Genomic DNA, 15,766 nt, shown 5'->3' with positions numbered 1-15,766 from the left:
TAAATATAGTTTTTTTTTTTTTTAAACATCCTATAAAGATTAAGAAAGGAATTTTCAGTTTCGCTTACTAAACTAGTGAATAAAATTCTTAAAGGATTGTATAATAACTTATCTAAGATTATTTCATATTTCAAAAAGAAAGTTTACGGTCAACGAACTTTTTTTCTAGTATATTAAAAATACTGAAATTGCGATAAGATATCTATAAAACATTTTTCCGTCAATTATTTCTCTTGAAAGGGGTTTAAATACACATGTTTCTAATTTTATCATATTTAGATGTATATGCAAAAAAAAAACCTTGTATAAAAGACAATTGTTTTCATTTTTTCAAGCTCTATTTTCTCATTTAAAATACATACCTATGTATGATTTCTCAAAATAAAACCAATGAATGCTCTGTGTAATGGGTTTTACATGCCTTAAATAAATTTTATAGGCATTAACATAACAGGGTACCTTGTATGTTAATTTAGATAATAACTTATTATGTATAAGGATATGAAAATGTACCATCTTGTTGTAAGGCTAACACCAGAATTGAGGACACCTAATTAAAATATCCTTGTCTAAAACCTTTTCTGAAAATTTTTGTATCCACTCTGATTTTTAATTAAATTGCTTCAAAAAAGCTTCTTTAACCAGAGTACGTTCACAATTGTATAATGATTAACACATAGCACACGTCTTTTTCTAGGAGTGAGACAAAAAGCATATTTTCTGTTTTGGTGAAAGTTCATTTTTTATCCTTTGTATTCGGGCAATTGAATTCGGCATACGTTGTACTGTAATGCCTTTTTAGGATGATAACATTTCCTAAGGTAGTAGACTTTGGATAAGGGAGGTTATTCAAATTGAAAGGATTTTATTCATTAGAACGTTTGAATGACTCCGAATATGCAAACTTCAAAGTGATACTAATATTTAAGGGAAATAACCACAAAACAAGGAAACCGAAGCATTACTAAATGTTCCAAATGGTTACATTGAGGAATATATATTTTTAAGGTTGGATTTTTTTAAATGATTGCCTTCTGTTGTCCATTAAAATTCATATTGATAAAAAAAAAATTAAATTAAAACATGAAACAGTCTCTGTCAGGAGACAATACGGCTTATCAATAACATTGACAGTTTTGTAACTCGTTAACAAAGAGATGAGGAGAGACACTTTTTTTATAATCCTTATACGATTTCAAGGCATCTGTTTTCATTTTGTAGCTGTGTTCAGCATGCGCCTCGATCCAGCATTTACTTGTTAATCATTCAGGTTGGTCCCTGCATACAGAAAATGAACATCTATGTGCATTATTTTGCAATATGATTTGCATAATGCTGTGCCCGGTAATTCTCTTTCTTCAATGTCAGTCATGATAATTTGATATCCAGTAACCTAGTTAAACATTACAAAAAACACGGTAGGCTTTTCTGAAACTTTGTTTATAGATTTGTACATGAATACTCCATATAATATCAGTTTTGCTAAAAAAAATTGAATTATGGATTTTTTTTGCCAGTATTATATCTCAACTCATACGTTATGCTAGAGCTTGCCGAAACTATGCAGAGTTTTTGTATTGCGCTAGAATTAGGCTTCTGGAACAGGGTTATGTTGCTACAGGTCATCACTTCAAAAGTGTTATGGTCATCATCATGAGCTCTTGGATCGTTATGGTGCATCGATCACAACCATCAAAATAGATTTATTCAACGGCTCATAGTTTCCTTTCTTCTTTCGTCTACCCAGGACTTGACTTTGTATGAGCAACTCCGCGGGTGTTTCTAGAAAAGTAGAGGACGCTTTCCCTACCGGTACACCTGGTCCATGAACCCAGTTTTAGTGGAGTCCTAGTTGCTCATTTGATTTTGTTAGTTTGTATGTATGGTTTTAGTTACTTCATGTTCTTTATTGTTTATATCTGTTTTCCATATCTGGTCTTTGTCACTGGATTACATCATATCGATTACCGCTATTATCCTTACTGTTCAAAATCATCACGATGAATATTCTTTAAAAAATGACAGAAAGTGTACTAAAGTTAGTGTCATATCATGTACAAGAAAATTGAATCACTGGAAACTTTTCGAGGTACCCCAGGTCTACTTCCTGAAATGCGCTTCCAACACTTTTGAGCACTATAGACATTATCTATGTAATATACAGAAAAAATTCTATTGTTGAAGTTCAAAACATAGTCATTTTACATTGAAAAAAAAATATTAGAAAAATCATTTCCACACAGAATAATGTATAATACAGAAAATGTAAGTAGAAAAATCACCCTAGGTCGAAAATTCCCTCACATTCTTACCAGATTTCAAGTCAGTTTCAGATATCTTTAACTCTGTGTTATCGAACATCATTTTGACGCTATTTTTTTTCCTTTTCTTTGGTTGGTTCAGGTATTTTTTTATTGTAAGTTTCCCAACAAAGACAATATCCTCATTGTCTGTGTAGACAGGACTCTCGGATGTTGACCTATAAATTAAAGCCTGAAATTCAAAAGTTGTATAATGGTTCTGTGTAATTTTCGCACAAATTTTAACTTCTGGCTAAAAACAACCTTTACATTATTTCCTTCCGTAGTTGTTTACTTCTAACCTCCTAGGGTCATGCTTTTTCGGATCAAACCCAGATTGAGTTTCTATGCCATGGTTCTAGCGTATAATTTGGGACACAATGTTAGATGGTCGTTGTCCGACGAGGACTGCACCTTTTTACCACTGCTAAACCGGCATCGACAAGAACAATAACTTTACACTGTGGAAATTTCAATTTAATCTCATCTTGGATAACTGCGCAATTTTCGGACCTTCCTATATGCAATCATTTTCAGACTCCGTCCTTTCTTCTGTTTTAGGACATCTGACAAAAGGTGTGTCATCTTTTTAGAAACATCTTCGAATAATTTCTTGATGAGCAAGGAATCTATTCTTAATTTGTTGTACTGGAATTTTAGTTGATCTTTGAGTGGGGACTGATCTAAATTGATCCCCTAAATGTTTATTGCACATCTCATCGAGGACGGCTCTTTGAAATGACATTATTAATTTATTATTTATTATTTTTTTCTGCTTCAAATTCCTTTTTACAGCTTCAAACTCACGGAAGATATCGTTAAAAGCCAAAGGGATTTCAATTTTGATCAGATTCATTAAAGGTCCACCAAAGACTTTAGCAAATACTTGAATGAAAGCTGAATCAACATAAGTTCCTCCACAATTGTTACCGGAAGCTCTGCATAGTTCCTTGTGTAAACCGTCCTTCAGTTTTCCGTGTACTGTAATGTCCGCGGTTCTTCCTAAACAAAAATACAATGCATTTTACAAACAAGTAACATATAGTCCATTGGCTGGGAGGGTCCGCTGTGCAACCCCTCTATCAACTTTATAATTATTGTCAGGTACCTTTATACCTCTCATTCCCGAATCAATTTGTCGCCAAATATTATTCTCGGATTCGTTTTCAGTATAAGCCTATATTTGTACCCGACTGACACAAAAAGCCAAGATGTTTGAGACTCAATTGTCTAAGCCCTTCTATAACATAACATTACAGAATCAATATATATAAATACATATATAAAGGTATTCGGATGTTACCGAATGTCTCAATTTTGTAATGGTACAAAAAGAAGCTACGTATGTAATATGTAAGGTGTTGGATTAAAATGAAAAATATGTACCCCTACCCACAAAAATAGCTAAAATTGACATATTTTTTTCTATGTCAAAACCCCCAGTGTAGTTATGCTTCAGTAAACAAGAGGCTACCAGTAGCCTGAATCCCTTACCTGGTTAAATGTTTGCTTTTAAATACTCCAACCTTGAGTTGTCCGATGATTTTGACTCATTGAAGTTTTTCGTAGGATTAATCATAAGGTATATTTAATTAATTGAAAATATCTTTCTAATAAACTTTTCAAGACATTGGCTAAAAAGTATTTAACATTTAATTTTTCGCCTTTTAATGGCACTCAAACTACTTTGGTCCAATGCAGACTTGTGTAGGCCTTATCTTCAGGATCATTTCAGAATTTGAAGTTTCTTTCTATCCATTATAGATTTCAAGATATTGGCAGAAAACAGCTAAAAACGTCATTGTATGCCTTTCAATGACAATTACTTAAACAAAGAGTCCTCTTACATTTTTGATCCAATGCATACTTTTGTGGGCCTTATAATAAGGAAAATTGCAGCAACTGAAGGAATTTGCCTAAACCTTACGGTTTTGGAGATATATTAGAAAAACTTCCGTCTGACCCTAATGTTCTGTTTTTAGTAACGGCGGCCATGTTTTTTTTTTCTACGGATCAAATATCCCCTCATCCTTTTTATGCATAATACCCTAAGGAACATTAATATTGAGTTTGGTAAGTTAATTGGGCAGGTAGTTTCGGGGATTTATGAAAGAAATAACATTGAAATACACACATAATGATCTTCAGTATAATATATTGATTGCAGTGGTATACATTCTCTAGATCACCATACTCAGACTTTGTCTCAAGTTTTCCTTCGTGAAATAATTAAGTACAAAAGAATCATTCTTCGCCGAGTCTACTCTACAAAGGTATGAATATCTATAAAACTCTACAAAATATCCCTGTCATAAACACCAGTTTTATACGTTTTTACATTGCGTAATTGAGCGGGAATGACTGTAACTTAATCGGGATGAGGGGGGTTAATTTAACAGGTAAAATGGTACGGGTGTGCGGCCCCGAAAAATTTTCCCTACCCCATTCATATATTCTGACAGTAAAACAATTGACACCATTCATATGCCTTGGCGACCGAGTACGCGCAAAGCTCTTGGCTGGTACGTTTTACCCACAGAAGTCAAGTTGCTCACAATTCCAGGCGGGTCCCAAATAAAGAGAATTGTCATTAATCTACAACTTTTTTAATGTCATCTGACAACTGTTCACGTTTTCCAGCCATTTTTGGAAACATTAACTTTTGCACTGATTTAGCACACGAAACACTAATTTCCGATTTAATGTATAAAAATAGAAGTAATTAAACATAAATTGGTTTCTAAAATTAAAGACGGGGAAGCCCAGCGTTAGATAATTTATTGTTGATCACGTTACGCTTGATCGACGCCATATTTGTTTTTGCCGGTAAATTATGGCACATCACTGTATGTGTCACGCGAAGACAATGCGGATCATAGATATTTTTTTCGGTTTACAGGATAGTTTCATTGAATGTCAACAGATGACGACAAAGACTGAGTAATGGTTTTCAAGTTTTAAACATTTAAAGCTTTGTTACTAATTAAAGGAAAGTCTTATGATACCCATTGTTGATTTCTGCTAATCAGAGCAATGTAATCTAGCTTTGAACATTACATTTGTAGAGAGTGACAGGGACGAAAGCAACTTGGGACGAATTTAATAATTAAAGTGTCTATTTAAACCGTTTCTTTACCCTTATAATATTGTACCCAATAAAACACCGATGTTTATGGTCCAATTTAAGTTCAATATATGATATAAATGTGAAATGAAAAAACGAAAATGAAACAGGTTTTTTGATATAACATTATCCGTATTTTACTGTGTATTTACATCTAAAAAGGATGTCCACGTTTAATACATCATATGAGCCAAACTATAAATGAGCAACTCCAACTATATGGGTTAATATAAAACCCTGTCATTTTGATAGCGAGTTAGAAACGTCACACACGTCATAGCCTTATTTTATTGCATGTACACGTCATATAGACTTGCTATTGTATATTTCACGTATGCATATTCATCGTGTATGTTTGAATCATGTTTATTTACTCCATTTTTGCATAATATTATTTCATCTTAAATGTTGGTATATATGGTATAGAATTGTAACAGTAAGACTTATTATTGTCCCCTTAAAGTTAATCTTCTCGAATGGTGTAAATATAAAAGAACCATAATAAAGTGAAAAGATAAATTGACTTTAATTGGCTGTATGAACTGAACCCTACCTATAACATTCAGTACCTTGTTTGTTTATCTTTCATATCTCTGTCTGTTTTTAGATATGAACTCGGCGGTAACTGAAAGTTCTTCTATTCGTGTACCCCGGTATTAGTATGATCCATATCCGGTTAATATTTAAAGACTGCATCAATAGAAAAAGTAACAGATAAAGGGAAACGCAACAAATGCACCATCGTATATTCTTTAAAAAATAGTAAAAACTTACAGAGATCACCAGAAGGTCTTCATGACGTGTAAACACACATTTAATTTTTTTTTTTTACTTTGTGAATTTGGTCTTGAATTTGACATCACAAAGCAATAAATTATGCAGAAAAAACAACGAATGGCCAAATTTTTACTTAAAGATTTCAAACGATGTAAGATTTACATCTCTGTGAAAGTACTACCACAATAGCATGATGTTTCCAAATTACAGAAAAAAATAAGTGCAATAGAAAATATTAACATTTATGATATCTGGACCTGCATAAAGACATTCGTGTACCTGGAATAAAGGGCATGTTTAAAAGCAATTTATTTAATGAAAGACTGAAACTCATTACAAAAGAAAATGTGTTTTGGAAAAACCAAGCCACGGCACAGATATATGGGAAAGTCATGAACATATTGAAGTGTGCTATGATTAGAAAATAAAAGGCTCCCAGGACTTTGAATCGATCTCCTTGTTCATGTTTCGCCTTTCCTTTCAAGGGCAATAATTCATACTAGTTGTCCAACAACTTCAATATAAAATACTTTTGTAGGACTTATCATAAATTATTTCATAACTTTAAAGTCTTTTCCTATCTACCATAGCCTTTAAATATCGGCTGAAACTTCAAACGCCGTCATTTTTACACTTACCAAGAGTAATAACTCCAATTAACAAGGGAGGGATCGTCCGAAAACTTCAAACCATGGAGACCTTTATAGGCCTTTTAATAAGTATCATTTCATCAATTGAAAGTTTTTTTTCATATTTTCATATCAATCATAATTTTCTAGATATTGGCTGAAATTGCAAAAAAACGTTATTTTTACCTTTCAAAGGCAATAATTATTAATTAATTATTAATTATATAATAATTAAGAGTAATCAAGGGAACCAAGGTTATAGCGGTAATCAAAAGAATATAATCCAGGGACAAAGACCAGACATGGAAAACAGACACATACAACAAAGAACATAAAGTAACTAAAATCATACATACAAAGCAACAAAAGTAAATGAGCAACTCGGACTCCACTAAAAACTGGGAGCATGGACCAGGTGCACCGGTAGGGTAAGCGTCCTCTGCTTTTCTAGAAACACCCGCCGAGTTGCTCATAAAAAGTCAAGTCCGGGGTAGACAAACAAGGAAAGAAAAACTATGGCCCGTTGAATACATCAGTTTTCATGGTGCTGATGGATAAATCATAACGATCCACGAGTTCATGATGACGACCATAAAACTTCTGTAGTGATGACTTCAATCTTGTAGCAACATAACCCTGTTCCAGAAGCCTATTTGTTAGAGTTCTAGCGCGATACAAAAAGTCTGCGTAGTTTCGGCAAGCTCTGGCATAACATATGAGTTGTGATATGAACACTCCATACGCAGATGCCGAAGGGATGTTGCCACAATAAAAGGAAAGTTAACAATTCTGAATGAAAGTCATCACGTTTGTCGTAAAGTTTGGTCAATAGTTTTTCTTTACCACCGATTTCTAAGCGTAGGTCAAGATATGAGGCTGACTTCACAGTGTCTGTAGTATCCTTTATCTCAAGTTCTTTTGGGTAGATGCAATGTATCAAATCCCCGAAATTAGGATTGTTTAAAGATAATACGTCATCTATATAGCGGAAACTGAGATTGAAGGATCTAGCCAAACGATATTCTTTCTTTCTGATCAGATCAGCTATAAAGTCAGCCTCATGAGAGTGAAGGAATAGGTCAGCAAGTAAAGGAGCACAATTTGTTCCCATTGGAATGCCGACCGTTTGTTGAAAAACATGTCCACCACACTGGACAAATATGTTGTCGATTAAAAATTCCAGCATTTGTAAACATCTTCCTCTGTGTATTTGGAAGATGATTTGGAATTATTTCTTACAAAGTATGAGGAATCTCTACCAAGAACTATATATTTGTATCTAGGTGTACCATCTTTTTTGGAAAAACAACGATGTATAATGTTTTTAAGTCGGGATTTTAACTGAGTATGGGGAATAGAAGTATACAGTGTTGAAAAATCATAGGTTTTAATGCTATTATATTCAGATAATAGTCTTGAACTGATTGTCTCCAAAAGATCTTTCGAATTTTTCAGGATCCACATTGAATTAATACCACTACGGGAGTAACAAGTGTTGTGGTAGGACTGCAGACCCTCTTTGACAGTTGTGGGTATGGTTTGGTGGTACATTTTGCAGATCCAGCTATGAAACGTTGTTTGTATGGATTCTTGTGAAGTTTAGGAATCCAGTACATAGACGGTAAATCACAATCATCGTCCTTGTTAGAGAGACCAAAAGAGGACAGCACAGATTTATGATTTTCCACAATCTCTTCTTTGGAGAGAGTGGTAGCAGTATAGGTCTTATCACTGCTATTTTTCTAAAAGAATTCGTCTGATAATTTTGACCAATGAAACATTTGTAGGTCTTGTCATAAAAATCATTCATCGATTGATAGCTTTTTTTCTCTATCTATTATAGTTTTCAAAATATCAACTGAAAACTGCCAAAGCCTTTTAAGGGCAATAAATCTAACAAGGAGTCGTCTGATAACTTCAAATGACGGAAACGTTTATAGGCCTTATCATAAGGATCATTTCACCAATTTAAAGTTTTTCCTATCTACTAAAACAGTATTATGATTTTCACGATATTGGCTGAAAATTACAAAAAATTACAAAAAACCAAAAAGTCCAATTTTCACCTTTCAAGGGCAATAACTCTTACAATAAATCGTCCATCAAATATGACCCATGAGACTTTAGTAGGAAGTATCATAAAAATCATTTCATCTATTGAAATTTGTTTATATCTACTAATAACTGCAAAAGCCGTCATTTCAAGGGCAGTAACTCTAACAAGGAGTAGTCTGATAACATGATGAGGTTTGTAGATCATATCATAAGGATCATTTCATCAATTGAAAATTTAATTCTTTCTTTTATAATGTTCATGATATTGGCTGAAAGAATGAAAAAAAATCGTCATTTTCACCTTTCAAAGACAATAACTCTATCAATGAGTTGTCCGACAACTATGACTCAATATAGATTTTCGTAGAGCTGAAGGAGCAAAGTCACATTTATTTTCAAATATTGTTTAAATATTTTTTTAATTAATTGGTGACTCAACTCCTGTGGTTAAAAAATAGTAACGATGTCCATGAATTACACTTGATCTCTATAATCGATATAATTTTTAAAGTAGATACCCTATGAATGCTGATGATCAAGTTTGGTAATAATCATTTGAGTGGTTACAGTGGACGGACAACAAACGACTACGACGACGGACGCCAAGTGAAGAGAAAAGCTCACGTGGACAGGTGAGTTAAAAATCATTATCAAACACATCCACTTCCGGTAGAGGTTTAAATAAATCTTACCTCTTCAGACATAGCGTCTAATCTTAAAATTTAGTAATTTAAACGCATTCTCAGGATAGCGATGAGATTGTAAAATTGTAATAGAGAACCTATTGAATCCTATGACTTAGCCACTTTTACTATTGTCAAAGAAGTTACTTTATTTTGTCTGGGATGTGTTATATTCGGTAAGAAGTCAATCCGGTAAGACGTCGTATCTAATTGTAGATATATGGTGAATAAAACTAAAAAGTCAAATAAAGAATTACAGACACATTCATGATCAACATTTCATGATTTTGGAAAGTCGCATATCTGCAAGAGTGTTAAACTAGATTCATAAGACCTTAACCGCTTCCTTTTAACGTAAGGTCAAAAATGAATTGAAGCAAAAAATAAATAAAATTCACTTAGTTTATATCCATTTTTCCTTTATGGAATACATCAACATACAACAAATAGGAAAAAAATCATATTTAACATTAAAGAATGCTCACAGTTTGGCTACATTGACAAGAAGGTTAAGAATACAAATCATATCTTTTACAAATAAATATACTCGGGGTATTTGATAAATCCGACGGTTATTTTTTTCACAAGAATGTGCTTTTATAAACTATATTTCCTTTTTCAAAAATACTGACTGAACAACAACATTTTAAATTAAGACCCTGCAAGTGTTTTTATATTTTTGTATCAAACTTTTGTTACGGTGAAAAAAAAACTGCGAAAGTTTGTGAAATCGGTTCCCCTGTTGTCAATTTAATTTAGTCATTCCCCCAATTTCCCTCTACTACTTGTAATGATACTTTCGATAAATGATTTTCTTATCCTTATCTCGCATAGATGACATTAAGTGCCAAAACGACTTAAAATATGAATTTTAATTTTAGATTAAAATGAACATATTTATCAAAGGTAATTATTCGTTAATACAAATTCAACATGATTTGAAAGATGCTGTCACAGAAACTGTTCATATGTTCAAGTGTTAAAACGTTATACATAGTTCTCATTGTTCTATGCAATTATTATACTAAATGTAAAACCTGTATTGCATTCTACTCCAGATATATCAGTTGCAGAAACGTTTATCTCAGCGTTACCGAAACTCAGTTTAACATAGATGTCCATTTCTTTTTCTGTCGGATCCGGGTATTTTAATCTCAACTTTACCGACCCTTACACTTTATATATTTGTAAGAAAGATTTTCAGATTAAGATTCGACCAAATTGGAGATGCAATTCAAAAGCCGTAGAATGATATCATATAATTGCGGCACCGATTGCAACTGCTGAGCCTATTCGGATCATGTATTTTTGAATCATATTGCTTATTTGTGGTGATGCCGTATGTGTTCGGTAAGAAACGAAATATAATGTAACTAGGCCAATGTCCGAAGAGGGTGCCGTCTTTTAACACTGCTAACAATTTATCTTCAGAAACGACGATCGTACACTGTGGAAATTTTGATTTAATTTCATTTTGTATGATCTTGGAATTCGCAAATCCTCCTACCATGATAATTCTTCCAATACTCCGATCTGTTTTAGTACATCAGATAAATGGTTTATGATCTTTTTAGATATGATTTTGAAGAATGTCTTGATCATCACGGGGTTCATTCTTTATTCGTCGTGTCAGACTTCTATTTGATCAATGATTGTGGATTTAAAAAAAAGGCTTTTTGTGAATTTCCCTCTAAATGTTTCTCGCAAACTTCTCAGAAATGTCATTGTCATTTTATCACCACCTGAGGCTTTGCATAGTTCCTTCAATTGATCATCATAAGTTTTTCGTGAACAGTCCCTCCTAATAAGTATAGTGCATTATTACTTTACGAAAAGTTTTACATTTTGTAACAGTCAGACAAACTGAAAAAAATTGAAACATATTTAGATAGAAAAAAAAACTGTCAATTGACGAAATGAGTTTTCTGAAAAGACCTACAAAGGTTTCATAGGTCAAAATTGTCGGACATTTTTTGCAATTTTATCCAATACCTTGAAAATTATATTAGATAGGAAAAAACTTTCAATTGATGAAATGATCCTTATGATAAGGCCTATAAAAGTCTCAATGGTTTGAATATAAATGAATATAGATAAAATGTTATCTTGTAAGAAAGAGTTATTGCCTTTGAAAAGTGAAAAAAATGAAAGCGTTTTGGGTTTCAGTCGATAAATCAAAAAGTATTATAAACAGAAAAAGACTTTTAATTGATGAAATGATCTTTATGATAAGTCCTACGAAAGGATTTATATCGAAGTTGTTGGACGACTCCTAGTATGATTTATTGCCCTTGAAAGGCGAAACAAGGAGAACGATTCAAAGTCCTGGGAGCCTCTTGTTTTCTAATCATAGCACACTTCAATATGTTCATGACTTTGCCCTGTATCAATGCTATGGCTTTATTTTTCTAAAGACATTTTATTTTGTAATGCGTTTTGTCTATACTAAATAAATTTCTATATTCGAGGTACGCGAATATCTTTAAGCAGGTTCAACTATCATAAATGTTAATATTTTCTATTTTACTAATTTTTTCTATAATTTGGAAACGTTTTGCTGTCCGGCTAGTACGTTCACTAAGATATGCATCTTATTTCTTTTGAAATCTTTAAGTTAATATTTGACAATTCCTTGTTTTTCCCGCAGTATTTATTGCTTTGCGATATCAAGTTCAAGACCAAATTCACAAATTTAAAAAAAAAATGATATGATAAATGGTGCATGTTTTAATGTGATTTTTTCCTGCTTTAAACTAATTTTGTCAATTTCGGATACTTATCCAGTATTTTCAAAATGCAATATGATACATGGTTAGAAATAAATGATTTCGCTTAACGTGAAAAGTGTTTGACAATGTTGATTATTAATGTGTCTTCATGTCGTTATTTGATTATTTAGTATATTTTGAACAAGTGTCATCGTTCTGTTACCGTGAATTGATTACTATTTGTTTTGATCGGGGCCTTCAGAGAAGTTGAATGTGTGTACAAAGACCTATTCAAGACCTTTTGGCGATCTCTGTAAATCTTTACTATTTTATTAGGGATACACGATGATGCATTTGTTGTATTTCACTATATCTGTTCACTTATCTATTGATGCATTCTTTAAATGAAACCGGATTTGGTCATACTACTATGTAAAACGGGGTACACGAATGATGATCTTGGAAGAACTTTCATGATGATCTTGGAAGAACTTTCAGTTACCGCTTGTAAATATCTAAAAACAGGCAGAGATGTAAAAGCTGAACAATCAAAATTCTGAATACATTCAAAGCTAGATAACATAGCTCTGATGAAATCAACCATGATATCATAAGACTTTACTTTAATTGGTAAAAATGCTTTAAATATTAACTTTGAAACCATTACGCAGTTTCTGTCGTCCTCTAAATACATTTAATAAAACTATCCTGTAAACAAAAAATAATATATATGATCCGCATTTGCTCCGCGTGACTCATGTATAGGAATATGCGTTCGCTAATCGAATTGCTTATATCACGTGATTTTATTTGCGACAGGCTTTTCATATATAAAACAAATAAATAATAGCAATGAAACAAACCGGAGGAACCTGATACAAATGAAAGATATTGATAATTCACTTTCACTATTGTCCTCCCGAAAGAATTTCAAAATGCAGGGAACTTTATTTTAGACAGAATAGAGAAACAGTACCAGCAGCTTGGATAATGGTGTCCTACTGTATTTATATGGTTGGATAAAATCAGTTGAATATGTTTTTTCCATCTCACGGCAATTGTGTAAAAAATATCACATTTCAAGTTACAGTCATACCCTTTATTCGGAGCAACCAGTAATCACAATTAAAAATGTATGCGCTTACTGTACGACTGTTGATAAGTTCCCATTGTACTGTGTATCAGCTGTTTTGAGGTATAATAAACCAATAAAAAGCAACTTCAGCTAGTCAAATTTTTTGTTAGTTAGTACTTTCAATTTGCTATTTATTAATAACGTTTTTATTTCACTGACTGAATTAGTTTAAAAAGGAAAGTAAAAAAGTTGGTATGAATAGATAAGTCATACATTAGAACGGCATGTCATATAGAATATATGGAAGAAAAATGACTTACTAGAGATATACAAAAATTCTCTTTAAAGATAAAAACATAACAATATCAAAAATGGAAAGAGCAACACAAACGCATAGGAAATGTTTGCGATATAAAAATGACACCATCCTTGAAATATTTGAATTATAATAACAAAATTGCTGGTAAAATCTAGGCAGTACTCTAAAGGAATAATCAAAAGGAACGTCCGTACAACAAATGGCAATATCAGGGTAAAAACCAGAAAGTTGTAAAGAACCGAAATGGTCCTGACTTGGTTCAGACATTTCAAAGTAAAGCCTGATTAAAATTTCTACATCGATGCAGAAAAATAGTTCCATTGGCATTTACACTGCTAAAGTTATGTCCCCTTTATAGGTATTTGTGATACTTCGTTTAGTTTTATGTTATTTAGTGCAATAAACAAACTAAAAACGGTTAGCTCAGTTGAAAACAAATTAAAGAGTGATTTTAAACAGATTTAAGTACAGTTATTTCTTCGGGACACCGAGATTTGAAAAATAAAAAAAACTTTGTTGTACGAAGGCATAGGAATTTTGATAATGTTTTCTCAGAAATGGTGTCAGTCTATTGTCTAGTGATATTGCTTTTTGTAATAATCTGTCTATTTAGCTATTGGCCATATGCTATAATAATATAGATGTAGCTGCTCCTGGGAGTTTAAATCGAAAAGTTCAACATTAATAGTTTACAATAAGTAATAGCATTTCTAAAAAGCTAGCTGTCTATTATCTTGTCGACCTTTTTGCAACACATCTCCAAATAATGCACAGAAAAATAGTGCCAAGTACCAAGATTTATAACATTTTAATTTTGCCTAAGAAGTCATCTCTTGTTAATAATGCATCCTCTAATAAAATACAGTGATATTCTCACAAACCCTCAAAATTTAGCATTACGGTTTTGACAAACATGTGTGACGACATTTAGGGGAGTGTTTAGTATCTTGACGAACTCTACAAAAGCTACGCTTCAACTGTACAAGAGAAAAGTTATTTGTTGTGTGTGTCTGTTTTCCATGTCTGGTCTTTGTCCCTGGGTTACATTCTTTTGATTACCGCTATAATCAGTGTTTTCTCCGAACTCTGCGCATCCGGTATGTCTGCGCTGACGTCATATCAGTAAATAAATAATTGACAATCACCTGTTTCATCCGTAAAAAATATCAATGAAGAATATAAGACATATTTGGTAAGTTTCGTTCTTTAAATACCACTTTTGAGTAAAATTATTCAAAACAAAATCTCTAAAATTATGTATAATTTGATACATTCATTGGCTTCGAAGGGATTCTCTAATGTGTAATGACCCATGACATGATGACCTAGTAAACAATGCACTACGTGTGATTTTGAATCGCTTACCTGTTATGAATTTTATATATAAGCTGGGATTATGTTTCCTTCTTAATAATCCCCAAAGGAAATGATTCGCCATATGCAAGTTTAAACATACAAAAAAAATAAACGAAAGCGATCATGATCAAACAAGAGCGTTTGCCTTACTTTGACATTGATCCAGAGCTATATTCTGATTGGCTAGAACATTATTCTAAAGTAGTAAATAAAGGAAAGATTTCAATGTGTTAGTAATACTGATGTTAATAAAAAAAACACTTTTAGAAAAAAAACATGTTCTTAAATGCCTTCTAATTATAGACAATGCAAAAGAAAAAATGGGCAAATTATAATTAAGAAATGTTAAAAGAGGCTTTTGATGATGTCAGAATTAGGGGAGAAAGTATTAGAGGTGCAGCTATTATACATGGTGTCCCAGCGAGCAGGTTACGATTAAGCAACATTACAGGGGTTGATAACCTAAGAATGGGTAGTCCAACCATTTTTACAACTTTGAGTTAGCAAGGCATTGTGTGTCAATGGCAAAAAAGGTTATTGGTATGGGTATGCACGATGGCAAATAATGAAAATGGCAGCTAATATGCGCACTTTAAAGGGAAGAAACAAATCTCCGACTAAACATTGGTTTTATGGTTTTTTGTCCAGAAATTCTAATGTCAAAATGGTCCAGCCTACAAAAAGAGAAAAGGTCAGAAATGATGTAAAAGGCTGAGCAAATTAGAAAATATTTTGAGGAA

General features: G+C 32.6%; 1 protein-coding gene across 1 annotated transcript; it reads right to left on the bottom strand.

Annotated features, from left to right (window-relative positions):
• Nucleotides 1-8: 8 nt before the first annotated feature.
• Nucleotides 9-15,188, bottom strand: LOC148598596 (uncharacterized). The gene is made up of 2 exons (XM_088562635.1): nt 15,036-15,188; nt 9-3,302 (listed from the first exon to the last, which is right to left on the bottom strand). Exons 1-2 carry the CDS (start codon nt 15,106-15,108, stop codon nt 2,890-2,892), a joined length of 486 nt encoding a protein of 161 aa, XP_088418761.1. The 5' UTR covers nt 15,109-15,188; the 3' UTR covers nt 9-2,889.
• Nucleotides 15,189-15,766: the final 578 nt, after the last annotated feature.

This window comes from Perna viridis, chromosome 14 (assembly GCF_037379345.1).
Source record: "Perna viridis isolate PV_CMFRI_1.1 ecotype Kerala chromosome 14, ASM3737934v1, whole genome shotgun sequence".
Taxonomy (NCBI): domain Eukaryota; kingdom Metazoa; phylum Mollusca; class Bivalvia; order Mytilida; family Mytilidae; genus Perna; species Perna viridis.
Note: the sequence above shows the minus strand (reverse complement) of the source record. Positions and strands in the feature narration are given on the sequence as shown.

Bases quoted from the DNA above. Each gene is read 5' to 3' on its own strand.
- LOC148598596 (XM_088562635.1), bottom strand. From the start codon at position 15,108: ATGGCGAATCATTTCCTTTGGGGATTATTAAGAAGGAAACATAATCCC. The intron at 3,303-15,035 runs GTAAGCGATTCA...ATTTTTGTTTAG, and splicing joins ATATATAAAATTCATAACAG to GAAGAACCGCGGACATTACA.